Below are 27,725 nucleotides of genomic sequence, written 5' to 3' on the forward strand. Positions count from 1 at the left end.
TTGGTACCATTTGGTGTTTATTTAGACACACAAATAAAAGAACCTGGTGGTTCAAACAGCTTGTGCTCCTTTTTTTTTTTTTTTTTTTTTGTCGTATATATATTTTTTTGAAAAAGATCAACATGTCACCAGTCCCCCATGGTTTTTCTCTACTGAGCAATATATACAGCCTATTTTATATATATATATGTCTATATATATAATATATATTTTCAATAGATAACTACATTCAAGTAATGAAACACAGGATTTACAATTTCCCTCCGAGGGCAGAGGAAAAGCAGATTCACACACAGTTCACAGAGGAAGTACCATGAGAGCCTGGCCAGACAGGAGCCAAGGCCGCTCTGGGGGCAGGGGCGGGGCCAGCAGCAGAAGTCACCACAGTCCCTCTGGTGCTTATTGTGGGGAGCGGGCAGATGTGGGTGGAGGGCGGGGCTAGCCTGCTCTGTCCAGGAACCTCAGTCTTCCAGGAGGTGCTCGAATTTGGGGTTCACAAAGGAGAAGCCGGCAAACGCAGACTGGTCCATGGAGTCGATAAGGTTCTTGTCGCTGTAGGAGAGGCGCGCCTTCTCGTTCAGGAACTCCTGGTCGAAGTTGCTGTAGTCTCTGGGGGACTTCTACAAGCAGAGGGCAGGGGTGAGCGAACAGGACGTAGGGAATGGCCCTCCAGACACCCCAGGCTGGAGTCCCTGCAGGGCTGGGCCAGGCCAGAGCTGTCCTCACCCAGAACGGAAGAGGGAGCCTCCCCTAGCAGCCTAAAAGGAGCCCCACAGGAAAGAGGCTGCCATTTCCCCAAGAGGAGGAGGAAAGTGACCAAGGAGCTCTGGGCCTGGGTGAGGAGAGGTGGTAGCCTCCTGCTCAGGGGCCACCAAATCACAGCCCATGGAGGCCAAATCTCACTCACCATCTGTTTTTGTGGGGCCCACAAGCTAAGAATGGCTTTCGCATTTTTAAGTGGTTGGAAAAAAAAAAACAAAAGAAAAATATTTCAAGACATGAAAATTAGGTGAAATTCAAATTTCACTTTCCATAAATAAAGCTTTTGTAATACACAACCATGCCCATTTGTTGATGTACTGTCTGTGACTGCTTTGAGACCATCAAGCCTGAAAAGTCCAAAATATATACTATCAGGCTGTTGACAGGAGAAATTTGCTGATTCTCTGCTTCTAAGGATGTGATGGGATGGTCACACAGAGAGACCGCAAGCTGGTGGCCCTTTGGCCAAACTGAACTGGCAAGTATAATCATTTCAGCTTGAACTGGGTTTTAATGGAATTTCAACCTGTATTTTATTTATTTATTTATTTAATTTATTTTTATTGATGTATATATTTTGAGATGGAGTCTCACTCTGTTGCCCAGGCTAGAGTGCAGTGGCATGATCTCGGTTCACTGCAACCTCCGCCTCCCGGGTTCAAGCGATTCTCCTGCCTCAGCCTCCTGAGTAGCTGGGATTACAGGCACGCGCCACCGTAACCGACCGATTTTTTGGTATTTTTTGTAGTAGAGACGGTTTCGCTATGTTGGCCAGGCTGGTCTCGAACTCCTGACCTCAGGTGATCTGCCTGCCTCAGCCTCCCAAAGTACTGGTGTGGGTCACTGCGCCCAGCCTGAACCTATATTTTAAAATTGAACAATGCAACATAAAAATCCAGATTTCCAGCTTCTTTTGAAAACTGGCAGATTAAAGCAGCTGTGGCCCTACTTCCTGCCCACTCTTGGTGATGAGAGCCCCCTGGACAGCCCCTGCCCCACTGACAAGGGGTACATCACACCTGCTTTGTGTTTCTTAGTGCAGAGAAGGAAATCTATCAAAAGTGAGACTGAAAGCAGGCTGTGTGATTTTCTTGCAGCTGGCCTAGCCTGTCAGTTACATGCTCAGCCAGGACACGTCTGAGTTTGAGGTCCTTGGTGTAGGGGAAGTGCTCTGTAGCCTCAAAGCACAAATGTGGGGTGCATTACACAGGCTGCCCAGTGGGAACTGTGTGCCCTGGTGGAGGAAGGGAATCAAAGGAGACAAAGGGAGTGGGAAGGAAGAACTGTGGTCACAGAGGGGCCACACCTGCCTCTGCTCTCAGGCTGGTTCCTTGGTGGCCCTGTAGATTCTGGGCCTTTGAGTGAACCATCCCCTCTTCCACCTGGAATGCCTCCCAGCTGTCCCTTGTCTCACTTCTTCCAAGGGAGCCTCTCAGACCTCCCAGCCCTGCTAGTCTCACTTCTTCCAAGGGGGCCTCTCAGACCCACCCTCTTCTCTGCCGCCTGGGCTCCTGCTGACAGACCCACTCAACAGCAACTGATCATGTGTCCTGGGGTATCTCTTAGGCTGTCATCTCGTATCACAAATTGTCATCGGTGTGCAAGTTTCTTATCTCTCCAACTAGCTGCGAACTCCTCCGGTTCTGGGACCGTGTCTCGCACTTTGCTGTGCAGCCAAGCACTGTGCTCTGCATTCAACAGGGACTCAGGACTCCCCATATGTATTGGAGAATGGATTGAATGGAGTAATAACATGAGGTTTTAACTCTATTTCCCAAAACAGGGTCCTGTGCATACAGTGGGATCCACAGTCCCCAGTGTGTGCTCACTGAGTCAGGAGGGAGAGGATGAGAATACAAGGGCAGCAGCTGTGACTGAACATGCTGTGGAGATCGGGGAAGTAGACTTGCTGGAAGAAGGGAGAGGTGGAAAGCGTGTGAGTGATGTAGGAGAGAGGGAGGGCAGGAGAGGAGGAGCCCAGCCCGAAGACAGTGCAGGGCAGGATCACGTACCACTTTGGGCCTGAAGGGTGGCTCCAACCTCCGCTTTTCCAGCAGAGTCCAGTTTATGGTCTTGAAGAAGGGGTGGATTTTGATGTTTCCGGTCACTCCCAGCCTCTTGGTCGGTTCCCTTTCAAAGAGCTGCAACCCAGCAACCCAGGTTAGCACCCAAGGACCATGGGAAATTGGAGCTTCAGCAAATCCCCAGCAGGCCCAGGGATGCAAAGCCAGGCTTGCCCCAGCCCCGCAGTCAGCCTGGGGAACAGTGGGGCTGAGGGAGGCCACTCTGGCATGCAGTGCTCCCAGTTTCCCCAGAGATGACAGGCTCTGGGCTGGACATCCACGACTCTGCTAATGGGACTTTTTATTATTTACTATCTGCCTGGCTGACAGCTGAGCATCGTATGTTTCTATTTTCTTCCCAACAACTCTGTGAGGCAAGACTGCTTATAGCCTCATTTTGCAGATAAGGAGACAAACTCTAAGAGGTTGTGACCAGCTAGTCCCAAGCAGAGCCAGCGTTTGGCCTCGGGTCTGTCTGTCTCCTGACCCTGGGCCCTTAGTCACCATGTCAGGCTGATTCCATGCACAGGACTCGACAGGAGTTCCTGGGAACATGGTGAGAGAGCAACACCCTGTATGTTAGGACTGTGGCACCACTGAGGCTGCCATTCCAGAGACAGGAAGCTCCTCACCCAAAGCCCAGTGTCTACCAGCCCCTGCCCCTGCCCCAGCCCAGCCCAGGGCCTGCACCTTCTCCAGGATGTCCTTGGACTCCTTGGTGATCCAGCGGGGATAATGCGGTGTGTCCACACGGATGGACTCGAAGAGTTCATCCTCATCATCACCATGGAAGGGGGACTGGCCAATGAGCATCTCATACAGAAGGACCCCGAAAGACCACCAGTCCACCGAGAATGTGTACTTCAGGCCCTGCAGGATCTGAGGGAGAGCAGGTCAGCAGGAGCTGAGGTGCTGGGGCTGAGAGGGGCCCCTGGGCACGAGCCCTAGCCAGGCCGCCTCGGCCTATGGGCTTTGGCTTGGACCTCACTGCCCTTGGGAAGCCTTCTCCCGCCCACCGTGGGGAGGCAAGGTGCCTGACTGAGTGGGGGTATGGAAGGGTATCAGCTCACCTCAGGGGCGATATAGTCAGGAGTGCCGCAGAAGGTGCTGGCCCGGTTCTCCCCGAATATATTCTCTTTGCACATCCCAAAGTCGGCAATCTTGATATGGCCATCCCGGTCCAGCAGCACATTGTCCAGTTTGAGGTCCCTAAGGACAGGGGACAGGTAAGAGTCAGCAGGAGCCATTTCTTCTCCTTCCCCACCCTGCCCGCCATGTCCTAATTTTCAGCCATATTAGTCCAGGACTGTCCCAAGAGTACAAGGGAATGAGAAAGAGAAAAGGAAGCAGGAGAAAGAGATCCTAAAAACAGGTGCTTCCTGCAAGTCCCCTACTGTGTGCTAAATGCTGGGCACACACCGCTCTACTTCCTGAAACCCAAATGGGGCTCAAACAGGTGATGTCACTTGTCCAGGGTCCCCTAGCAGTCGGCAGCAGAAGTGATCCCCAGGTTGTTTTGTCTACTCCCCAAAGGTGGGGACCATGTCTATATTCAGTAATTAGTCATTTGAGTAGATACTTTATGCATATGGGAACTAGAAATGGCAAACAGTACAAAGTCTGCCTTCCACTGAGCTCAATCACCAGGCTCTCCTTAGAGCAATTCTAGGCATGGACAAGCATATGGCAGCATGCAGCTTGCTCCCCACTTTTTTTTTTTTTTTTTTTTTGAGATGGAGTCTGGCAGTGTCACCCAGGCTGGAATGCAGTGGTGCAATCTTGGCTCACTGCAACCTCTGCCTCCCGGGTTCAAGCAATTCTCCTGCCTCAGCCTCCTGAGTAGCTGAGATTACAGGCATCCACCACCATGCCCAGCTAATTTTTGTATTTTTTAGTAGAGACAGGGTTTCACCATGTTGGTCAGGCTGGTCTCAAACTCCTGACCTCAGGTGATCCATCCACCTCGGCCTCCCAAATTGCTGGGATTACAGGCGTGAGCCATCGCACCCAGCCTCTCTCCCACGTTTTAAAGCCTGAATGCTAATATTCGATACACACTCTCCCACAGGTTGGTTTTCCACTTAACAGCGTGTCTTGGCATTATCCCACGTCAGTAAACAGAGCCTGGCCGCAGCCTTTTTGGTGGGTGTACAGTTCCTACCATAGGATGGAATCATAACTTATTAGATGAGACTTTATGGAACCAGTCTCTTCTAGTGGAAGCTTAGATGACTCGATGGGTCTTCCGAGCGAGACTGATGGCTCCAAGGATGGGCGGGGCGATGGTGTCAAATACGGGCAGTGAGTTCCTAGTTCTTGGAGCTAAGCCGGCCTCAAATGGGGGCCACAGGAATGCTTGCACCAGGGTGGGAGGTTTAAGCAAATCCCCAGCTAAAGATTGATTTCCAGCAGAGAAGGAACTGGAGTTGGGGGAATCCTGCTTGCAGCATTTCAGAAGATATGATGGGGCTGGAGCCTCCCCTCCCAAGAGCCCCCCCGCTGCCCTAACCCCTGCACCTGTAAATGATGCCCTTGCTGTGTAGAAACTGCAGTCCACAGATTATCTCAGCTGCATAAAACCTGGGCAAGAGAGAGAGACAAAGTGTTCCAGGATCTCTGCCAAGCAGCCTCTGCTTCTCCTAGGGCCCTCATCCCCACTTCCAGGGGCAAGAAATGCTGCAAATAACTCCATGGACAACCTAAGCATGATCAAGTACATCAAGTACATCTTGTATCAGGTAAGTGGGGGCTGGCAGCCCAGGCAGAAAGTTCTGAAGGGAAAGCTCTCAGTGAGCCAGTTCTCTAAGAGTATATGCATTTATATGCATGTACACATGTGTTTGCATGCATGCACACACACACGGTTAGTTTGGGGTGTGGGGGCATGTGAATGGGGAAAAGCAGGTCTGGGGGCCATGCACCAGGGTCCGGTGTCCTGTGTCGTGTAAGACCACCATTTGCAAGGCTGCCCTGGCTGTGGCCCGCAGAGGGGCCAGGACCCAGAGTATTTGCACTGAGCCCCCAGCCGCAGCTCACTTGCCACCCATGGCTTCCTGTGTGGTGTGGACCCAGGCTACCCCCACATCTCCCCAGCTGCTGCTCTAGCCCAGGCTGGCTTTTCTAGGGAGAGGGAAGAAGGCATGGAGGGCAGACTGGCAGTGGGTTCTGAGCCAGTGGCCCTTCCTCCACGCTGGGCCCTTCCCCACCATGGCCCTCACATACGTGGCACGGTAGAGTTCAAAGCGGCCTTTGTCCTGGATGTGGTACATCAGGTCCCCCCCGTTGAGGAACTCCATCACAAAGAACAGGTGGTCCTGGGGTGGGGAGGGTGGTGAGCAGGGGTGAGGAACAGGCAGGAGGCTCCCTCACTCAGGGCCACTGGGGCCAAGCCCCAACAGGAAACAGCAGGGACAGGCCCTGGCTGAGGGGGACAACTCTGCCCTGGGAGGCATGAGGGGGAAAGCATGGCCCTGCTTTAAGTGGCCTGAGGGGGAGACACAGCCCTGACTTAGAGGGGCTGAGGGGCTGTGGGACATGGCTGTGGCATGAGGCGGTGACGGCAGGAGGCCCAGGCACCTTGGTCTGGAAGGTGCAGATGAGGTGGGTGAGAAAGGGATTTTCTGCGGCGAGCGTCAGCACCCGCTTCTCAACCATGGTGCATTCCACGTCGTCGTCGATCAGGACTACATCCTTCTTGAGGGCCTTGACGGCAAAGTACTCTCCTCTGCCCTTCAGCTCTCCAAGCAGCACCTGATGGGGAGGCACAGGTGCTGAGCAGGGGAGGACGGGGCAGGGGCCACAGCCCAATTCAGACTCCCGCCTCAGCCACCTAAGTGGGAAGCAGCCAGGGTGAGGTGGGAAGCAGGTGCCCGGCTCACAGCCCTCACCTTCCCGAAGCTGCCTTTGCCCAGGACCTTGTGGAAGATGAAGTTGTTGATGTTGCACTTGCTGCTGCCCTCCCAGATCTTGCCGTAGGTCCCACTGTTGTCTGCCCGAGAGACGGCACCTCCTTAGATCGGGGTCTCAGTCTACACAACTCCCCTCCCCAGGGCCCGGGGTAGGCTGGGGGAAGGGGCCTCAGGGGGGAAGGGGCCTCACAGAGGAAGGGGCTCACTCCCCAGGGCCGGGGGTTCCTCCCATGTCTCACTTGACAACGGAAGGAAGGACAGTCCCCTTTCTTTGGCCTCAGGGGGAATACAAACTGTACAGGGCCAATGGACCCAGCTTCACCTTGCGAGTCCTCCCCAGTGACTCCGGTCTTCTTCTCGAAACCCTGGTATATCCCAACAGGCTCTGAGGAGGCCGAGTCTGATCTCCGGGAGGCTCTCTGGGGAGGGAGCAGAGGTGGGGGGCCAGATGGTCAGACCATTATCAGAACTCCCAGCCCAGAAGGAAGACCCCCAGGTATAACTCCACCCTCAACACCAAGAGGAGACAACAGGGGCACAGCCCAGGCCCCCTACTCAGGCTGCGTGTACACACGCACACTCTTCCCGGAGCCCAGAGAAGCCTCAGTGGTCTGAAAGGCTCTGATTACGAACAGAAGTTTTGTAAACGGAACCCTACCTTCCCAACCACTCACTCAATAGATTTTATTTGACTATTTAGCTTCATTTCTGATTGATTCTAAAATTTTACCTTTAGGTTTTGTGGCATCTCTCAAGCCCCACCCATGTACAAACGTCCACACCCAAAGTCTTAGTTCAAAGTGTTCCAACACCCAATCCTGTGGTCCCCAGGTTCACTCTCAAGGAAAGAACTGCTTGAATAATGAATTTCTCATGAAAAAAAGCCCCCCTTCCTCTGCTGCCTAAATTCTTGAGTTGGATCTTCCCGAAGTAGAGTCCTGGGTCTAAATGTACCCTGGCTGTCTGTGGCTCCCCAGCAGTGGCTGTGAGCCTTGACTGTCCCTGACCCCACTGCCCTGTGTCCAGGGTCCCCATAGCACCTGCCCACCTGGGTGACTTGGTTCAAGGCCTCGGCCAAGAGCTTCTGGTTGATGCCGCAGAGGTTGGCCACCTTCTCCCGGCATTTATGGTGCACATTCATGCCGCAGTCTGGGGTGAGGGAGAAGTGGGGCTGTCAGTCCTGGAGCTCAGCCAAGGGCAGGGGGCAGTGTAGGAGAGGGGCAGGAGAGCATGAGAAAGGAGGGCTTTAGCGGGGTCTGCTGGGTTCCAGTTTTTAGGAAAACATTGATCTGAAGCCATCATATATATTTCAATCTCTCTTTTTTTTTTTTTGAGATGGAGTTTCCCTCTTGTTGCCCAGGCTGGAGTGCAATGGCGTGATCTCGGCTCACCACAACCTCTGCCTCCTGGGTTCAAGTGATTCTCCTGCCTCAGCCTCCTGAGTAGCTGGGATTACAGGCATGCATCACCACACCCAGCTAATTTTGTATTTTTAGTAGAGATGGGGTTTCTCCATGTTGGCCAGGCTGGTCTCGAACTCCCAACCTCAAGTGATCCACCCACCTTGGCCTCCCAAAGTGCTGGGATTACAGGTGTGAGCCACCACGCCTGGCCAAGCACCTCAATCTTTCATGTTTTTTTTTTTTTTGGTTTTTTTTTTTTTTGAGATGGAGTCTCCCTCTGTCACCCAGGCTGGAGTGCAGTGGCGTGATCTCGGCTCACTGCAAGCTCTGCCTCCCCGGATTCGTGGCATTCTCCTGCCTCAGCCTTCCGAGTAGCTGGGACTACAGGCACGTGCCACCATACCTGGCTAATTTTTTTGTATTTTTTTGTATTTTTTTCTAGTAGAGACGGGGTTTCACCATGTTAGCCAGGATGGTCTCAATCTCCTGACCTCAAGATCCGCCCACCTCGGCCTCCCAAAGTGCTGGGAATACACGCGTGAGCCACCGTGCTCGGCCAATCTTTCATGATTTAAAGAAAAAGGAAAAACCAGAAGACATGGCACCTAATTCAAAACCCTTCAAAGAACATCTGGGTCAACTTAAGCCGCTTTCCCTCCAGGGTCTTCTGTCTCATCTCTAAGTGAAGCAGAGGGCAGTGGAGGCGTGTCTGGGCGCCTGCCGGTGTGCACCACGCCTGGCTTCAGCATCCTGTGCTCACTGGCCCCTAACAGGGACTCTCTAGGTCCTGCTTTTCCCCTCCAAATGGCTCAGAGAGGTGGAGCCACACACCTGTGGTTACACAGCAGGTAAGTGGCAGAGCCAGTCAGGCCAGTGGGGAGGGTCCACCAAGGCCTCACCCTCATCAGGTCCCTGAATGAGGTGCCCGTCTCTAGGTGAGGGGGTGAGGGCGGTGTGAGGTGGCTGGAATTCACAGCAGCACCAGCTGGGAGTGCCCCTCCTGCAGCCCAGGGGCGGGGTGGCACGCACCTTCACACTTTAATCCCTGCTTCACCAGTCCCCAGAGCAGGCTGCCACAGTGGTCACAGAAGGTGGGGCTCATGTAGTTGTGAACCTTGAAGCGGTGCGGCATGTCGATGTTGAAGCGTTCTTTCTGGAACTGGGGGTGGGGGTATCACAGGCTGAGGGTCAAGTGCCAGCTCCAGCCCCTTCTTCAGCCCCCAGCTCTCCCCCAACCCTGGGCACAACATCCCAAGAGAGCTCCACTGGGAGAGGCAAGGAAAGACTAAGAAAAATGGGGAGGGAGGGTAAGCTATCCCCGGAGGGCAGGGAGAGGGCGTAAATCCCTCCCATGTGGCTAAGCCCCCCCGATCCCAGCCCTGCCCCAGCCCCAGGCTCACTATGGTGTCCCGGCTGTTGGCCGCAGTGCCAGTGCATCTGCCGATGATCTTGTCGATGCATTTCTTGTGGATGGCAGCGTTACATTCTTGAAGAGGCACAGGCCCAGAAGGGGGAAGGGAGGGCACCGGGAGGGGCAGAGTCTATGAGCTGGTGCCTGCCGGTCAGTCCAGCCCTCTACACAAAGCCACCGTTCTCCTGACCACCCACACCCTCACCCCGCAGAGGCCCAGCGCTTGAGTCTTCCTCCCGCCAGCCCTCGAAGGAGGGGCCTGGAGAGGACGGGGTGGAGAGGACAGGCCAATCTGCAGGAGCTTAGAAATGAAGGAGTCCTAGTGGGCAGGGAGGTGGGCAGAAGTTAGGGGGCACGGGGCATCGCAATATGAGAAGTGGGGGCAGTTCTTTCCCTCTTCCAAGCCCTGGGATAGCAAACAGCTCCTAAACGCCCTCTCTCACACATGCACACGGACACGCCTCAAAACAGACACCTGTACATACACACAAAACACATGTAATAATGATAACAAACTTCTTACACAGAACGACTGCCAGCGGAAGGCACTTAAAATACAGCCTTACATATCTTACTCCATTTGATCTTCACAATGACCCTATTATACATTATAGTTATATCTAATTTATAGATGAGGGCCAGGCACAATAGCTCACGCCTGTAACCCCAGCACTTTGGGAGGCTGAGGTGGGTACGTCACTTGAGGTCAGGAGTTCGAGACCAGCCTGGCCAACATGACAAAACCCCCATTTCTACTAAAAATACAAAAACTAGCCAGGCATGGTGGTGCACGCCTGTAATCCCAGCTACTCGGGAGGCTGAGGCAAGAGAATTGCTTGAACCTGGGAGAGGGAGGTTACAGTGAGCTGAGATCACGCAACTGTGTGCACTCCAGCTTGGGAAACAGAATGAGACTCAGTCTCCAAAAAAAAAAATTATAGATCAGGAAACTGAGGCATAGAGAGATTAAGTAACTTTGCCTAACACTCTATAGCTAGGAAGTGGTAGAGCTAGGATTCAAACCCAGGCAGTCTGGCTCCAGCCTGCGGCGCCTCGTGCATGCACCCTCAGGGAGAGAGTGTGCTCACACCTGTGTACTCAGAGACACCCACATCTACACAGAAGCACATGCAGCCACTGTGTGCTAGTACAGGTCCTATCACTGCCTCTCCAGGGAAAAGAGGCCTGGCGCATGGCCTGGGCTGGTTTCTGCGTGAATACTCTACTGTGCCCAATTGCCATCCACCAACTCCCGGTCACTGAATACGCAGCTGGGAAGAGAGGCACAGAACTGGTTTTCCAGAGCAGCAGCAAGCCAGCCCCAGCACTCACTGAACTCAGCTGCTGTGTCTACACAGGGAAAATTCACGTGCATACACTCTCTGAGCGCACACAGGCACCGGCACACACATAGGCACTGGCACACGTTAGCACACACGGGTACATACGTACAAACTGGCCTGTGGAGACACTTACGCCTGCATTTGTAGCCTTGCTTGTTGAGGCCCCTGAAAGGCAAAACCCAGGCAAAGTGAGTGAGTGGGGACTGGGATCGGCCCCCACTACCCTGCACCACCACCAGTGGGCATGGCCAGTTCTCACCAGACAAAGTCTTTGCACACAGAACAGAAGGTGGGTTGCCCAAAGAAGGTGGCGATAAACTCATGGTTCTTGATGTAGTGGATTTTGGCCTGTTTGATGGCTCCGCGGCGATTCATCGTTGGGAACTTGGCCTCGTCCTCACTGCGCATAGACTGTTTGCAATCTGGGGACCATGGAGTAGGGAAGTCAGCCCTGGTATCTGGGAGGGGTGGCACCCCTGCACTCCCTCCCAGGGTGGCCCTGGACAGTCTGCCAAAGGGAGCCGCTTCCCTATGCCTCAGTGCTGGCTCTGCCTCTGAACCAGGCAAAGGAGCCCCCTCCATCCCCAGGGAGTTCTTACCCACGTCCTCCAGGAAATACTGAACAGACATCAACACCTTGGCCTGAGGCTGCAGGTCCAGCTGTTGGGGGCCAGAGGCCAGGGGAGAACAAGGTCAGTGAGGGTGGCCTGGGCCAGGCCAAACTCAGAACCCGCCCCCATGGCTGGTCCCTCAAGGCCAAGGCAGCCCCCCAAGGCCTAGCCAGACACTTGTCTGCCCAGTGTGGGCAGGGCCCTGCCTGAGCCCCACCCCTGAGCCCCACCCCCACACTGTACCCAGGGGTATTATTACATTTAGGGAAGTGAAAGGGTCCAGCCCACACCCAGCCCAGACACATAGCTGGGGAACAGAGCGGGAAGGGAAATTCCCCACCCCTACCCACGGCGGCCCCCTTAGCAAGGATCTTAGAATGGAGGCCCCTACCCATGTGCACATGTGGAGAGAGACAGACACACTCATCCTCGTGCACACACGCTGCCCCTCCATCTGTGCCAAGGGCTCCTCATGCAGACTGGACAGTCTTGAGGGTGGGACCTGAGCCTCTATCCCCTCACCTCCCCCAAGACCCAGACCTGGTGACTGATATCCTCCCTTGGGGGAGTGGAGACAGCACAGCCAGAGGCCCCTCTGTGTCTCTGCCTGACTGGCCAAGGGTCAGTACAGCCCTGTGTCAACCTCTCTCCCATCCCAGCCCCCTCACCCCTCGCAGGAGGCTGATCTGAGTCTCCAGTGGTCACAGGGCCTTTCCTGGTGGAGACATCTTGCTTACATCCCACATGTAACCCCAGGGGACTTCCGCCAGAGCTGGCATCCTGTGGCCACCCATAACACACAGCTGCACATGGCCAGGTGGCCACTTGCTTGTGCTGAGTCTCCATTTCAGCAGGTAAGTAGATGAGACCGTAAGCCTCCCCTTCTCCCACCTCCTTGCTGTTAAAGGTCACTATGTTGCCCCCTCAATGGCTGCCAAGGTCTAGAATATATGCGAAGATTCCAAAAAGAACTGGAATAATGGGTGCCTCTGGGAAGGAGGCCTGGTGGCCTGGTTTTGGGGCAGGGACACACCCTTTCGTGCAGTTAAAAAAGTTTTACTATGTGCATATCCTGCCTTTCCAAAATTAAAAAGGAAAAAGTAGTCACAATAATGAAGTTGGCTGTCTTTAGCACCCGCTATGTGTCAGGTTCTGCAATAAGCCCTGTACATCCAGCTGCTCCTTTCATTTGAACAACTGACCCTGAGGTAGGCACATTTAGTAGCGCCCTCCCTTAACAGATGTGGAAGCAGAAGCTCAGAGAGGCTGGGAATCTGGTGAATTGCAGAGCCAGGATTCACACCCAGGCCACATTGGCCACAGGGCTGGACTGGTGGCCAGCACAGGGCCTGGTGCCCTTCAGCTGTGCTCACTAACTGAGCCCACACACTGATGCAGGCGTGCGCATGCGAGCGCGAGTGTGCGCGCGCGCGCACACACACACACACACACACACACACACACGGCGCGGCTCGTGCGCCCCTCACCCAGAACTCAGCCTTGCCATTGTTCTTCTTGCAGCGCTCGGCCAGCACCGACACACCCACGGTCACCTCAGACACTGGCTCCTCGGCTGCCCGCATTAGCACGATCTGGATGACGCGGCCCTCGTAGATGTGGGCATCGAATGTCGACTTCCACTCAGGATACATGGTCGGTTTCTTCTGCACCAGTGTTTTCCCACGCTCTGCAACAAGGCCAGGCAGGGAAGGTTGGGTCAGGGCCCCTCTGTCCCTCCCTCCTGGATCCCCACGGCCTTCCCCTGGCAGAATCTGCCCGACTCTCCTGCCCTGAGGGCCTGCTGTGGTCCCCCAGTGTCCTCTAGAGCACAGAACTGTCTCGGGCACCGTGCTAGGTCCTCCCTCCAGGCCTTTGTTCCTGCTGGTCCCTCTTCCTGTGTCCCTCTTGCTCCAGCTCCATTTAAATGTCGCCTGCCCTTATGCATTCACTCAGGGAACATGGGCTGACAGCTCTTGCATGCCAGCCATAATATTCGATGCGTGGAACACAGCTGAAAGAAAAGCTACATCCCGGGCCTGTCCTCCTGGATCCCCAGGCCCGGGTGGCGAATGCACCAACTCCTTCCTCAAGTAACTGTTAAGTCACAGCTGTGATGAGACTGAAGAGGGTAAGGCTGGTAGTGCTAGACTTGCCTATGGTCAAGTGGCCACAGGGTCAAGCCTAAGGGTCAGGGAAGATTTCCTAGAGGAAGGGACAGTTCAGCTGAGACCTGAGGGACAACTAGGGGTTCACCAGGCCAGGGCAAAAGCAAGAGGGAATGGTGTGAGGTATGTGCTTCCTCCAGGAAGTCCTCCCTGACCTCAGGTTCAGAGGGTGCCTTCTCTGGGCTTCCCTATTGCAGGACTCACTGCTTTGTGACATGCCTGGTTTCCCCACCTGACTATGAACCCCATGAGGGCAAGGCCAGGTCAGTCCTGGAGCATGACAGTATCCTCAGTGTCCAGCACAGGCCCTGGCACAGACGGACATGTAAAAATTGTTGGGTAAAACAACCAGTGGAGGAGGAGCCAGAAACTCCAAGCCTTCCAAGGAGGGCTCAATTTGGCCAGTGTTTGCAGCCCTATAGAGACTCAGTGGCCTCTGCCTTCATAGCTGAACGGGGCAGGGAGCCAAGGATGAGGAAGAGCAGAATCCTTCAGAGGTTGTAGGGAACAAGGCCAGGCCCCCTACAGTCCCTCCAGCTGGGCCCAGATTCCCAGCCCCTCTCCAGGGTCCAGCCTCCAGGCCTACCTGTGCTAAGCGCCTCCTTCATCTTCACGGCACAGAAGGGCTGGTTCGCCTCGTCCTCAGCCTGCAGGGAGCCCAGCTCGTAGGAGTTGAAGGCGATGCGCAGGAATGGCGCCATGGCAGGGCCTGCAGTGGGCCTGTGCACACAGAGGGATGAGGCCAGGCGGCCGGGCAGGACTACTGGGAACAGTCACGGGCAGGACTACTGGGAACAGTCACAGGCAGCACTCAGGGACCCACTCCCCCAGGGCTCTCCCACGATTGGATTTGGCCCACATGGTGCATATACACACTAGTCTCAGTTGCCAGTGTTAAAAACTGAGAGGTTTGCCGGGTGCAGTGACTCACACCTGTAATCCCAGCACTTTGGGAGGCCAAGGTAGGCAGATGGCCTGAGGTCAGGAGTTCGAGACCAGCCTGACCAACATAGTGAAAAGCCGCCTCTACTGAAAATTAGCTGGGTGTGGTGGTGCATACCCGTAATCCCAGCTATCTGGGAGGCTGAGGCAGGAGAATCACTTGAACCCGGGAGGCCGAGGTTGCAGTGAGCCGAGATCGCACCACTACACTCCAGTCTGGGTGACAAGAGCCAAACTCTATCTCAAAAAAAAAAAAAAGAAAAGAAAAAAATTGAGAGGTTTATGTAAGTCTGGATTTGTGGTGTCTCTGGTAAAACTGGAAAATGTGACGTTGGGCCCACTGGGCAACAGCCAGCTAGCAATGGGATGGCTGCCCTCCATCAATCTACCCCAGGCCAAGGGCACTCTCTTCACTCCTCCTCAAAACCTACCTGGGCCTTGGTGGCATTTGCATCTATCACCCCAAGATATTCATTTGGGGAGTCACTCAGTGCCTCCCTAAGTACCCTATTGCTGGGCACCTACTCCATGCCAGGCACCTGGTATGTGCCATTGTTATCTGGTAAGGGGACAGGACAGTGCCACCTCTTTTTCCCATCCTGCCCCATGCAGCCCTTTGTGATTTTCTAAGTTTGGGGTTTTTTCTTCATAACCACCCAGGCAGACAAGCAGGGCCAAGATAAACACCCTCACTTTTCAAATGGGAAACTGAAATTCTAAGGCAGAATCAGAACCAAAAGCTGACATTCCACTAACTTGGCACCCACTTTGTTTAGGGATCAGGGCAATCAGAGGCTCTGCCTACATCAGTGTGCCTGACCCTTCTAACTTGATCCCTTGGGGTCAAGTGCCTCTCGCCTGCCTGGAAAGTTGCCTGCACCTTCAAACTAATTATTTCCCCAAATATAAAACAGGTGGGCATGGTGGCTCACTCCCATAATCTCGGTACTTCAGGAGGCCAAGGTAAGAGGATCACTTGAGGCCAAGAGTTCAAGGCAGCCATGATCGTACCAGTGCACTCCAGCATGGGCAGCAGAGTGGGACCCTATCTCTTAAAAAAAAAACCCAACTGCCCAGGCGCGGTGGCTCATGCCTGTAATCTCAGCACTTTGGGAGGCCAAGGCGGGCAGGTCACCTGAGTTCAGGAGTTTGAGACCAGCCTGGCCAACATGGTGAAACCCCGTCTCTACTAAAAATACAAAACCTAGCCTGGCGTGGTGGCGCATGCCTGTAATCCCAGCTATTTGGGAGGCTGAGGACAGAAGAATGGCTTGAACCTGGGAGGCAGAGGTTGCAGTGAGCTGAGACTATGCCATTGCACTCCAGCCTGGGCAACGGAGGGAGACTCTGCCTCAGAAAAAAAAAAAAAAAAAAACTCAAACTGTATTTTAATGTTCAATGTAACACTGAATGTGCCTTGCAGATTCACACACAGCAGCTCCCACACTCCTGGGTTTCTCACCATTCTCTAAGTTAATGTTCACTATAGTAAGTGACCCCAAGGGGCTCCTCAGGTTGCCACTTGTGAAGGACACTCAGGTGTGTAAGCACCTATGTGCACACTGGCTTCTGCCCAGGCCCCACGAGGCTGCTCCATAGCCTTGGTTGAGGGAGCGCTCACTCGATTTTGTGCACACACACGTGTATTCACTCCATCCTGAACATAAGCCAGCACACAGGGGCTCACTCAGACACACACGTGTGCATGCACACACAACAGGTGCCCAGCCCCAGATGACTTCCTCCAGCTCCTGCACAAGGTGGCCAGAGCAGCAGCCAGATCTGCTGGGAGCTCTTAGCTCAGATGAGCTCACAGCAAATGCTGACTTCACCCTGCAGCCCAGCCCAGTGAGTCCAGGCAGCCCTCTGAGGCCAGCAGCTGCCAGAGCAGACAGCAGGACCCAGGCAGGCAGACCCCACCACATCCCCTGCTCAACCTTGGCTCCTACTCAGTGGATGTGAGAGTGGGTGTGCAAGCTCATGCACGTGCCCAAGTCCCAAAGCCTTCAGCTTGACACCAGCAGGTGGCCTGTGTGCCAGGCCAGCTGCCCATGACCTCTTGGTGGGCCACAGAGAGAGGGCCAGCTGGGGGCTGCTGCTGACTGCTTCCCAGGCTGCAGCATGCATGAATTGGTGCGTGTGAGGTTGCACAGGTCTACTGGTGCATGCGATTATATGCAGCCATTGGAGTGGGTGGCACATGGTGGGCTCTCAGTTAATATTGGAGTGAAAAGCAAGCTACGTGGGCCTGGCCTCACACATATGCAGGAGTCTGGTTGAGCATCCCAAACCCGTAAGCAAGACGGACATCTTGCCCCTCTTGCTGCCTGGCTTGGCCCTGAGGGTCCAAGAGATCCAGCACCCAGGTGAGTACTCCCTGGGTCTGGAATGATTGGCAGGTCTGTGTCCACACATCCAGGGCCTGATCCAGCAGATGCAGCCCTGCTGTTAGGAAAACCTGGAGACCCAGCTGGAGCAGTAAGCAACTTCTGAGTGCCTCGGAGGATGATGAGGGTTGAGGGCACAGGGGCGCAGAGATAAAGGAGGAGCAAGTGTGTTGCAGGTGGCCTGGACTCCTAGGGGAGAGAGGCTCAGGGCAGTTAATGTGGCAAAATGATGGCCAGACTGCCTGGGTGCTGCACCCTGACACCAACGCTGCCTTGGCTGTGGACTCTGTGCAGGTCACTTGGCCTTTCCGAGCCTCAGCCTTCCCGAGCCTCAGCCTTCCCATTTCCTGATGAGGAATAGTCTCTTGGCCCAGGGTTGTGGTGAGAATGAAAACTCATGTAGGATCATGGCTACAATCAACCCCACAGGCCTTGGGGAGGGAGGTCCTCTTACCACTGTCACCCTCTCTCACTGCAGCATCCATCCCTCACTGTGCACCTCCCTTCACAGTTTACAAAGCGCACTCGCATCCCCCACCGCATCCATTCCCCCTGCCCAGCAGCCCAGGAAGACAGCCTTGGTTACAGATCCCACTGCTCAGAAAGGGAAACCAGGTCTCCATGAACATATAACTCACTCAGGAGCACCAGATGCTCCAACATCGGCCAGCCAGGTCCTCCTCCCAGCCACCAACCCTTGGGGCCCAGCCCTGACAGCCCATAAGCTCCATGGCTTCCCCTGCCCCCAGCCTGCCCAGCAGGAGGTATGCGTGGGGACTACCCCAGGACTGTATGGAGGGTGGAGGAGACAGTGGGTCAGAGAAGCCCCACGAGGGTGAGGCAGAGCCCAGGACCTTCCCACCCAAGGATGGCCCTCCAGCTCTCTCAGGCCACACTCAGAGCAGCTGCTGCTCACAGTTAGAAGCCACTGGAGGGAAAACCACAACCACAGCAGGCCCCAGCCTAAACCTGCACCGCCAGGCTGCAGCACCATGAGAACTGGGGAGCCATGGTCTTCATGGGCTGCCCCAAGGCTAACCAGCAGTAACCATAGGGTCAGACCCAACCTCCTAGGACTAAAACCAGGGCACGGGCTCTGGCCAGGTTCTGCCACCTCCTCTGCCCCTATTTGTACTACCCAGAGCCCCACATCTTCTTCCATCACTGTGTGACCCTCAGAGAGGTCCTGGGCCTCTCTGGGCCACAAGTCCCTGCTCTGCACAGCAGAGTCAGAGTCTGCCCCCTACCTCTCAGAGTGTATGGCAGGGAGGAGGGGGTGAAGCAGCAGCACAAAAGCAAGGTGTGCTGACTATTTATAGCCCCCATGCAAATAGGACCCAGCCCACGGAGGCCCCAGAGGAAGACTGCTGGCTCAGCCAGACTCATGGCCGCTCTGCAGGGCCAGGGGATGCCTGGGGCTGGACCCACACAGTCTCCACGGGGACAAGCTCCTTGGAGCCAGCCAGGCCTTTCCCAGCTGCCTAAGGGCTCCTAGTCTCTATTCTGCTTCTTCAGCCTACAGCAGAGGCAGTTTTATGAAGCAGAGAGCACCAGACTAAGGGTCAGTGTCTAGGTATGAATCTCGGCTCCTCCACGTACAAGAAAGACAGTCCTTTTCTGAGGCCGACAATGTCGCAGATTACCTCTGTAATTACATTAGCTCACTTTATCCCTATGCGGATCCAGAAGGGATTTTACTGATGGGCATTTTACTGATGAAGAAACCAAAGCTCAGAGAAGCTATGTAACTTTCCAAGGTTACACAGCCAGTAAGTGGTGGAAGGATAAATCCAGGCCTGCCTGATGTTGCAGCCCAGGTCCTTTCCAGTAAGCCACGTTGGGAAGAAGAGACCAAGAGAGACAAGAGGGTAGAGGTGGAGAGAGGAGGGTAGAGGTGGAGATGGATAAATGTGCCAGGAACAGCACACACAAACACACACGAAGACAAAAAAAAACAGGGAGGTAAGGGCTCCAAGAGACAGGTACCCCATGCTTGACCAGTGGTCTTCCCCGCTGACCTCGCCGCTTGGACCAGCCTCCATTTCCAAAACCTGGGGAAGGGCCAGGCACGGTGGCTCACGCCTGTAATTTCAACACTTTGGGAGGCCGAGGCGGGCAGATCACCTGAGGTCAGGAGTTTGAGACAAGCCTGGCCAAGAAGTGAAAACCCGTCTCTACTAAAATACAAAAATTAGCCAGGTGTGGTGGCAGGCACCTGTAATCCCACCTACTTTGGTGGCTGAGGCAGAAGAATTGCTTGAACCCGGGAGGGAGAGGTTGCAGTGAGCTGAGATCATGCCACTGCACTCCAGCCTGGGTAAGAGTGACACTCCGTCTCAAAAAAAAAAAAAAAAACAAATAAAACAAAAACAAAACCTAGGGAAGGCTTGGTCACACTGGATCCCAGCCCCAGTGAATGTGAGCCCCAAATCAGCAGCCCAGAGGTAAGGAAAGGCAGTAGCTAGGCCAGGCCAGAGAAGGCAGGTCACCTCCTCTGGGACAAATGGAAACCTGTTCCCAGCCAGTACCAAGCAGCGGGCAAAGCCGGCCTCGAGGTGATCAGAGCGACCTTGGGTTTGGAGCTCCCAGGCACAGAACTCCGGGTTGTCTCCAGCAGACAAGTATGTGTGCTGCACATCCACATGTGTGCTGGTGTATACCAGCAAAGGAGGCTGGGGTGAGGGACATGGCCTGAGGAGTGCCAGCAGGAACAGGAATGCATTTGCTAACTTGTTGGATAATGGTTTTGTCAAAGGTGAAAAACCCTAACAAGCCAATCTCTCTACAAGAGACAGGTCTTCAGAGACTGGCATGCCCATCTCCTCATTGTACAGAGGAGGAGACTGAGGCCAAGGTAGTGCAGTGAGGGTCCCCTGGCTCCCAGATCCGGCCTGGTCCCTCCACCCCATCCCTTCCCTGGTGTTCGATTCTGCCTCACAGGCCACAGCGTTATGCCCGTCGGTCAGAGGGGTAAGCTGGGCTGGAGGAAAGAGGCTTGATCAGGCTGCTGGGGGGAGGTGTGTGAGAGCAGAGGGAGGTTGCCTCAGAAATGTCTAAGGGAGACACAAGGTGGCACGCTGAGGTCAGTCAAAGCAAGGGTAATGAAAGACCAGTTGCAGCCCCTTGTGGGTATAGGGGGGTCTGGTTCCCTTGAACAGACTACCGGGGAGCAGGGGATGTCCCCCATGCCACCTACTGCAGCCCTGTCCCACACACACCTGACACCTGTCACGGAAGTCACAACTGCATGGCAGGTGGCACAAAGTGGGGGCCCTCCTAAGGATGCACACTCTGCCTGGGGGAGTCCACAGTGGAGCCTGCCACAGCCTTGCGGATGAATAAAGGAGGGCGGAGGAGACCAAGGCCCAGGCAGGGGCAGGAAGGACAGTAAGAGGAAGTGTGATCAGCAGGAGGGTGCAGGACTGGTCCTGGCAGTCATGGCAGGGCAAGGGGGCCAGGCATGGTGGAGCTGCCAGGTTGGGTAGGCAGGTGGGTGGCAGCTGGGCTGGGCGGCTGGCCGTTTAGATGGCCTTCCCATCGGAAACAAGGCAAGGAGGCCATGCGGGTTTCACAACCCAGGAAGTGGGCTCAGCAAGAGGAACAGGAGGTGGGAGGGGAAGGGCTAGCAAGACCCTTTAGGGTTCCTCCACCAGGGCCCATCCCCCAGCCTCCACATGTGCTGAGATAAGAACCAGATCTATGGACTCAGGTCACAGCCAAGTCCCAGAGCAAGGGATGCTCCCCGTACTTGCTCCTCCCAGGACAGGTACCTCATCGCCCAGCCAGGGCTCCTCCTGGGCCCCTCCCTCACCCCACACAGACCAACCACTGCCTATAGCCTCTCCTCCCCTTACCCAGCTCCCTCCCTGCTGTCACCACCTCTGGTCCCTCCCCTACCCATTCTTCCCACAGCTGGGAACCTCCTAGGCTCTCACTGCCCCTGGAGAAAACCCAGACCTCTCCAGGCCTTCCAGGCTCCCCACTCCCTGGTCCTGTCCTGCTCTCTACCTCAATCCCTGCTCTGGCTACTCTGTGAACATATGTCTCATTTCCCAGCCCTGATGTTTTTGCAGATGTTGTTCCCTCAGCTGGAACGGCCTTCTGAATTCTCACAGATCCTTCCAGGCAGCTCAGAAGGCTGGCCCTGGGGGACTCTTCCCACCTCTCAGGAAGCTAGCTGCTTTCCCACTGGTAACGTCTGCCACACCAGGCCCATAGACCTACAGCCTGGTGGAAGCCAGTCACATAAATATGTGATTACAAAGAAGGGTAAGACCTCTGTAGGATGCGCAGCACAGGCAGTGAGTAGTAGGGAGTGATGGGGGCTGGAGTAGAATGGAGGCTGCAGGGACCTCTTGGCTGGGGGCCTTTGATCTGAGAGGTCAGCAGGAGCATAATGACCTGCCCTGCCAGAGGGTCTGGAAGGGTCAGAGGGGCAGGACTTGGGAGCCTGGCTGTCATCGGCTCATATCCACCCCTGCCAGCTTGTGTGGGGTAGGGCCTCCTTGGAAGGAAGCCACCAGGCACAGGCCTCAAGTCACCAGCCAGCCCTGGGATATGAGGAGTCCTGGGCTCAGTCAGAGGGGCGTGCCCCAGGTACCCCTGAGAGAGGAATAAAGGCCCCTTCATGGCAACAGCCAGAGAGCCAGATCCTGTGAGGACAAGGGACCTCTGTGAGGAGCCAGGGTGGGGGACGCAGCTGGGTCTCTCCGTGAATAACCACACATGTGTGCACACACAGGCACACCCGCCAACCCAAACAGCACACAGGGAGCCCCGCTCAACATCAGACACACACACGCACACAGCTGGAGCCACAGGTACGTACACACACTGCTATGATGACTCAGGGGCACACACACACACAGAAACACACCCCCTCACCGGCTCTCACATCTCAACAGACACCCAGGCCCACACAGACCACACCCGACCACACAGGCTCCACATGCACGTGGGGTGCCACAAGCTGTAATGTACACACTGGCACAGAGATGCTCCAGGCAGACACAGAAACAAACATACAGGCCTGGAAGGACCCCACATCCCTGACTAGTCTGGCACCATGAAAGTCCAAATTTAGCTTTTTCCACCGCAGCCCCCAGGCACAATGGCTGGGGAATGGAGGAGGGGCAGAAGGGCAGCTGGTGTCAGGCTAGGCTGGGCCTTTCCACCCAGGGAGGCGAAGAAAGTCCCTCTTGGTCCAGAGCAAAGTCTCAAGTGTGTAAGGGAAGGAGTGGGTTGGTCAGGCGCATCACTGGGCAGGCCTCTGCCCGCCCGCCCACCTGCCTGCAGGGACCTGAGGCTGTGGTGGAGGTTGATGGTCACAGGTGGCAGTCACAGGCCTGGCGCACAGGGGGAGGGGAGGGCTTGAACCTGTGCTGGTAGGGCAGTAAGCTGGACACCCCAGGCACAAGTTCCATGAGCTCCAGGCTCACTGTGCAGAAACCGAAAGAGAGGTTGAGCAATTCAACCAAAGCCACAAAGCCAATGGGGCAGACCCAGGGGGAAGTGGGGAGAGAGCCTCCAGCTCTAGTCCTAGAACTGTCCATCTGGCCTCCAACGGGGTGAGGGTATGTGTTTGGAGGTAGGAACAGCTCCTCCATCAGCCCCCAATACAAGAGCCTTACTCCTTAGCCCTTCTTTCTCCCACAGAGTTTCCATGATTTTCCAGATTGTTTACCGTTGGAAACAATCGTTTTGTGTTTGGGAGAAGCCAAGATGGCCACCTAAGCCTTCTGCCAGCCATCCCCAGGATCTGGGCAGGGTCCACATGATGCTTTCCTACTTGGGGGATCTTAAGAAAGCTGGGAGAGAGGCAGGACCATCCTGCATGGTGGGCCATCCCATAGCAGGCAGCTGACAGAGGAACCGGCGAGCTTGGACCTAGACAGGTCTAGCTTAGATCTGCTGCCTGGGTGCTCCTTGATCTTGGCCCAAGTGCTCTGGTGTCTTCCAGACTTCCTTGGATCGGTGGGAAAAGAGGCTCTGTTAAGCCCTCCAGCCACAGAGTACCCTGTTCCGGCCTGAGGCTCTAGGCAGAACCGGGCTGAGGCAGGCAGCATGAATCCACTTCCAGAGGCTGGCCAGCTACTGCCCTTCCCGGGACTCCAGCCTCCCTATCTCAACAATGGAGACCTCTAAGCTTTCTCCATCCCTGACACTGGAGGACCCTGAGATCCTCCTCCCACCCCAACAACCCCAGCCCACAACCTACACCACGGCAGACATCTGATCCAGCCTCAGGCCTTGGCGACTGCCTGCTGTGCTCTGCCTGTTTACCCAACACGGCCATAGACATGATCCAAAGCTTCCGGAGCTGTTGTGAAAACAGTGGCTCAGCCACCACAAGCCTGTCCTCCTGGGTGCCTTGGCAGGGACCTTTGAGGGACAGCCATCCCAGTCCTGTTCCTGGGGCCTCTCAAACGCTCCCCAACCCCTTAGAAGGCCTGTTGAGCCCTCTCCGCCCCAATCCTGACTTTAGGCTCCCTGTCTCTACTTTGGGCCCAGACCCTCCTGAACTTCAGGCTTGTGGCCCCACCTGCCTCCCTGGCTTCACCACATGAATGACTCCAGAAGAGCTCAAGCCTGCCCACACCAGTACCCCACCATTCCCCTCCCAGCACTCCTGAACTAGGAGTGCACGAGCTTATGCAGTGGCTCAGGCCAGACAGCTCCTCCTGCTCCCCACACAATAAGGCCATCCCGTCTGCCGCTGCAGCTTGTCCTCAAGTCTCAAATCCTCTCTTCTCCCACCACCACCATCCCCAGACTCTGCACCTGCCTTCTGACTGCTCTCTATCCTCTACCCTGGCACCCACGGTCCCGCTGCTCCAGTCACCAGACGGGGCTTTTCAGACGGATTTTGTCACCCCCTGCCCAAGCCCCCAGTGCCTCCCATTGCCCCTCTGACAAGCTCAGACTCCTCCCCTCAGCCTGCTCCGTGCAGCCTGGTCCCCGCCACACTCGCTTCCCAACCCCTCGCTGTTACCTCCCTGACCTCTCAGGCAGCTGCCTTTCCCTCACTCCTGTGCCCCAGCCACGCTGACCCCTTTCAGTTCCCGGAGCAGCCAGTTCCTTCCCGCTTAGAAGCCTCTGGGCTTGCTGTTCCGTCTTCCTGCTCCACCCCACCCCCACACAGTGGCTCTTTCCCATCATTCATGTCTCACAGGACACTCCCTGATCTGCCCATTTCACAGATGAGGAAAGTGGGGAGCAGTCCAGTCCCTGGCTCAAGGGTGCACAGCCAGGAAATATTGAGCAAGGATTCAATCAGGGTCTGTCTGATGCCTGCATAAGTCCTGCTCCTAAGCCTTCAGGATGCCCTCACCCACACTCCTCGCCCAGGCCCATTCATCTTTCGCTCTCCAGCCCTCAGGCTCCTGATGCTTGCATCACTGTCCTTACCACTCCTCAACATTTCTCACCCCTAGCCTCTGGGTCCCACACAGTGAAGGCCAATGCTCAGCCCAACCCTGACTGTGCTGACCTTCTTCGTGTCCCTGGGACAGGCTGGGCCCTGCCCCCAGCTGCTGTGTATGTAGGGGGTTTTCTAGCTCCCCCTACTCTTCTAGCCTCCATCATAACCAGATGCCCACTCCCTGCCCCAGCCCAAAGGCTGACTCCAGGGGTCTGAAGGGTAAGCAGGCTGGCAGGAGGGCTTACGTCCACCCCCTCATTCCCAGCCAATTCTCCCAGCCTAATGTCCTGCAGGAGGCCAGAGCTGGAGAGCGCCAAGGGGAGCCCTGAGGGGGCAGCAGGCAGCTGCAGACTGCCTTTCCCCTCCCTGCATCCATTTGTCATGAGATCTATTTTCTCCCTTTGAAAGGGAGTGAGGGGGAGAAGAGCAGGCAAGGGCTGGGCTGCTGAGTGGGCGGAGCTGCTCCACCGGGAGCTCCTCTCCTCAGAAGACATGGAACCTATTGAACCAGTAGGGTGCTGCCACTGGAGGCAGAATTGAGGGGGATGAGGGAGTCAGAGACCTGGCTCCTCGGCCAGGCTCCATAGCACCTGGCCATGTAACACTGGGCCAGTGCCCAGCCCCTCAGATCATAGTACCCCCTCATCAGTCCCACTTGCTATTTTTTGAATAGTTCCCATGAACTGGGCACTAAATGCTTTACATAACTACAGTTTCTACTCATTCAACTCTGACAATGTGCTAAGCACGATGCTAGCTACTTTGCATATGTTATCTGTCATTTCTGCTCAACCTCATCAAGATGAATGCTATTATTATCTTATCTGTCGGGGGAAACTGAGGCACTAAGAGGCAAAGCCACTTGCCCAGGCTCATTCATAGAGCTGCTGGGAGCTGCCTAGTCACTGAGATGCAGCCCAGCCATCACCACTCTCAAGGGGGCCATGACTACCAGAGCTGATGCTCTTGAGCCTCGGCTTACAGGGTCAGAGCAAGAAAGGTGCGGGGATGAGAAAGTTGTGGAGACTGCAGGGGACTTCATGACCTGGCCCCTGCCCTTCTCCTAGAGCCCCCGAAAAAAGCCTGGGCAGCCCTGGCAGTGAAAAGCCTGGTCAGTCAGCCTAACCCGGTGGCCAGATGCTGCTCCCCTGGGCAGGCAAGGCAGGGGCGGAGCAAGGCGTAGAGCTGCGGACGGAGGGCTGGTCAGTCCCACTCCAAAACCACTTCCTGGGCAGCCCAGAGGAAGTGAGCCTCCGGAAACGCCTCGGACAGACAGGCCTCTGCCCTAGGCCCAGCCTTTGGGAAGTGAACAGACCGCCCCTGCCAACCTCTTAGTCCCTAGAGCCCAGCAACTCCACTCCCTCTAGCCATGGACGCTGTGGGGGACACAGGCGTTGTGATAGGACCCCCATCCACTGTGGGCACACTGGCCTCATGGCCAGAAAGCCTACTTCCTCTGCCATGGCACTAGGCACACGGTGCTGGCATAGCTGACACGCCTCTCCCCTGCACTCGTATCTCCCATCTCCCATGTCAAGCCCTGGTCGTCCTGGAGCCTGGGGCCAGGTGGGAGGGTGGCTGCTGAATGCATGGGCAGAGCCCACCTACCAGGGTGGCCCAGCCCCGCTTAACCCCCTGAGATCACAGCCACACCTGGAACTTCCCCCTCAGGTGCCAGATGCAGGCGACCTTGCTGGGCTGTGACTCTGACCAGGGCCCCCCTTCCTGACCCCAGAATGGGCACAGTGTGGTATGTGTGGGAAGGCATTTGAGTGCATGGATGCCAATGGTAACTGGGAGATCATCTGTGTGTGCGTGAGTGTGCCATGGGTGGCTGCATGTGAGCACCTGTGTACCTGCATGCCCACATGGGTGGTGCACGCACTCATGAGTCTGTGGGTGTGCATGGCCACTGCAGCCTGGCTTGCCATATCCCTGTGTGAGCACGCATATGTCTGTGCAGCAGGCGGGTGATGTCTGAGGATTTACCGTGGGCTGTCTCCAAGACTAATCAACTCCTTAGAAAACAAGGCTGAGTGACAGAAAGGGCTGGCTCTTCAGAACTCCGGTGGCAGAGGCCCCTACACAGCCAAAGGCACTTCACTTCCTCCACACCAGGTTTAGGGATAGGTCCAATACACAGAAGGCCCAGTGAAGACGACTCCTGTTCTGCCCCAACTCCTACCCCAGGAGTGAGGGCCCTGACCTCCTTTCTGCCCCCTAACCCAGAGTCAGGCCCAGGAAGCCCAGCCCTTATGGCTCTACTCACAGACCTATAAGTGTGTAACAGCCAGTGGGGTTGGCTGCGGGGGTCTGCTCAGGGAGCGCTCCTGGAGGAAAGACGGTCTTTGCTATCCCCCCACTGTCACTCCCAGGCTCAAGCTTCATTAGCACCCATACCCACCACCAGAACCCTGCTCACTGGGGCCCAGTCACCCAGTCACCAGCCTGGAGTGAGTATGGAGTCACCCACAGCAGTGTTTTCATGGTAATGGGGCTGAAGGAGGCAAGGCTTGCCCCAAAACGAGGAATTTCCAGCTTTCTGAGGCTCTTCAGAGAGACTGCAGCCTTCCCAGCATTGTTCCAGACTCTGCCTAGCTCCCCTTGAATTTGGAAGCGGACGAGAGGGACTGAGCCCTGCTCGGGCTCTAGAGAAGTGGGGAAAATGGAGGGGCCTGGGGTGTGGAAGACAGCTCAGCTGTACCTGGAGCTGGAGACCCCATTCCATCTCCCCGCAGCGTCCAACCCACTGTGGGGCCCACGGGGAATTTCAGTGTCCTTGTGTGACGATAAGGACAGTTGGAGGCAGATACAGGGCCAAGGAAAAGCTGATACATCCACCCTCAATCCTTGGCCCACGAGCCACCCTCTCTCTAACTGACCAAAAAAGTGTTACTACTTCTTGCCCCAAACTCATGGTAGGCCCCAGGCCTCTGAGCTCCAAGGCGAGAGCATTCGGGGCCAGAGCCAGGTTCCAGGCGGGAAGTTCCTCATGAGCAGAGAGCCCCTCCATAGACAGGGCAAACAGCTGCGGCCCCTGGGCACATAGGGCCCACAACCAGATCAAGGACTCTGCATGCATGCCCAACCCCATCCAGTCCCACAGCAAAGGACAGGGAGGACAGAGAGGAAGGCCACGCCTGCGCACTGTCCATCTGCCTAAGAGAACTCAGTCCTACCTGGGGCTCCCAGCTCCCGCTTGTCCTTAGTCCTGGCTCCCGCTGCTGCTGCAACGCACCAACCACCAGGAGAAACAGGCCTGCACCCTTGCCTGGCCAGTTCCCTGCAGACCTGCAGGAACAGGAGGAAA

At 55.7% G+C, this 27,725-nt stretch overlaps 1 protein-coding gene across 1 annotated transcript; it reads right to left on the reverse strand.

Moving 5' to 3' along the window:
• PRKCD (protein kinase C, delta) lies at nt 1-27,725 on the reverse strand. Its single transcript, XM_011986189.1, has 18 exons — nt 27,595-27,725; nt 14,253-14,386; nt 12,989-13,188; nt 11,490-11,550; nt 11,150-11,312; nt 11,024-11,055; nt 9,537-9,622; nt 9,166-9,295; nt 7,782-7,882; nt 7,056-7,152; nt 6,713-6,813; nt 6,402-6,575; nt 6,048-6,139; nt 5,343-5,405; nt 3,896-4,034; nt 3,516-3,704; nt 2,775-2,903; nt 1-620 (listed from the first exon to the last, which is right to left on the reverse strand). The coding sequence occupies exons 2-18, from the start codon at nt 14,365-14,367 to the stop codon at nt 462-464; spliced, it is 2,031 nt and encodes a 676-aa protein (XP_011841579.1). The 5' UTR covers nt 14,368-14,386; nt 27,595-27,725; the 3' UTR covers nt 1-461.

Source organism: Mandrillus leucophaeus, unplaced genomic scaffold (assembly GCF_000951045.1).
Source record: "Mandrillus leucophaeus isolate KB7577 unplaced genomic scaffold, Mleu.le_1.0 Scaffold296, whole genome shotgun sequence".
Lineage (NCBI taxonomy): Eukaryota > Metazoa > Chordata > Mammalia > Primates > Cercopithecidae > Mandrillus > Mandrillus leucophaeus.

Bases quoted from the DNA above. Each gene is read 5' to 3' on its own strand.
- PRKCD (XM_011986189.1), bottom strand. From the start codon at position 14,367: ATGGCGCCATTCCTGCGCATCGCCTTCAACTCCTACGAGCTGGGCTCC. The intron at 11,551-12,988 runs GTGAGGGGCGCA...GGCCCCCAACAG, and splicing joins ATGGCAAGGCTGAGTTCTGG to CTGGACCTGCAGCCTCAGGC. The intron at 11,313-11,489 runs GTAAGAACTCCC...CATGGTCCCCAG, and splicing joins GTATTTCCTGGAGGACGTGG to ATTGCAAACAGTCTATGCGC.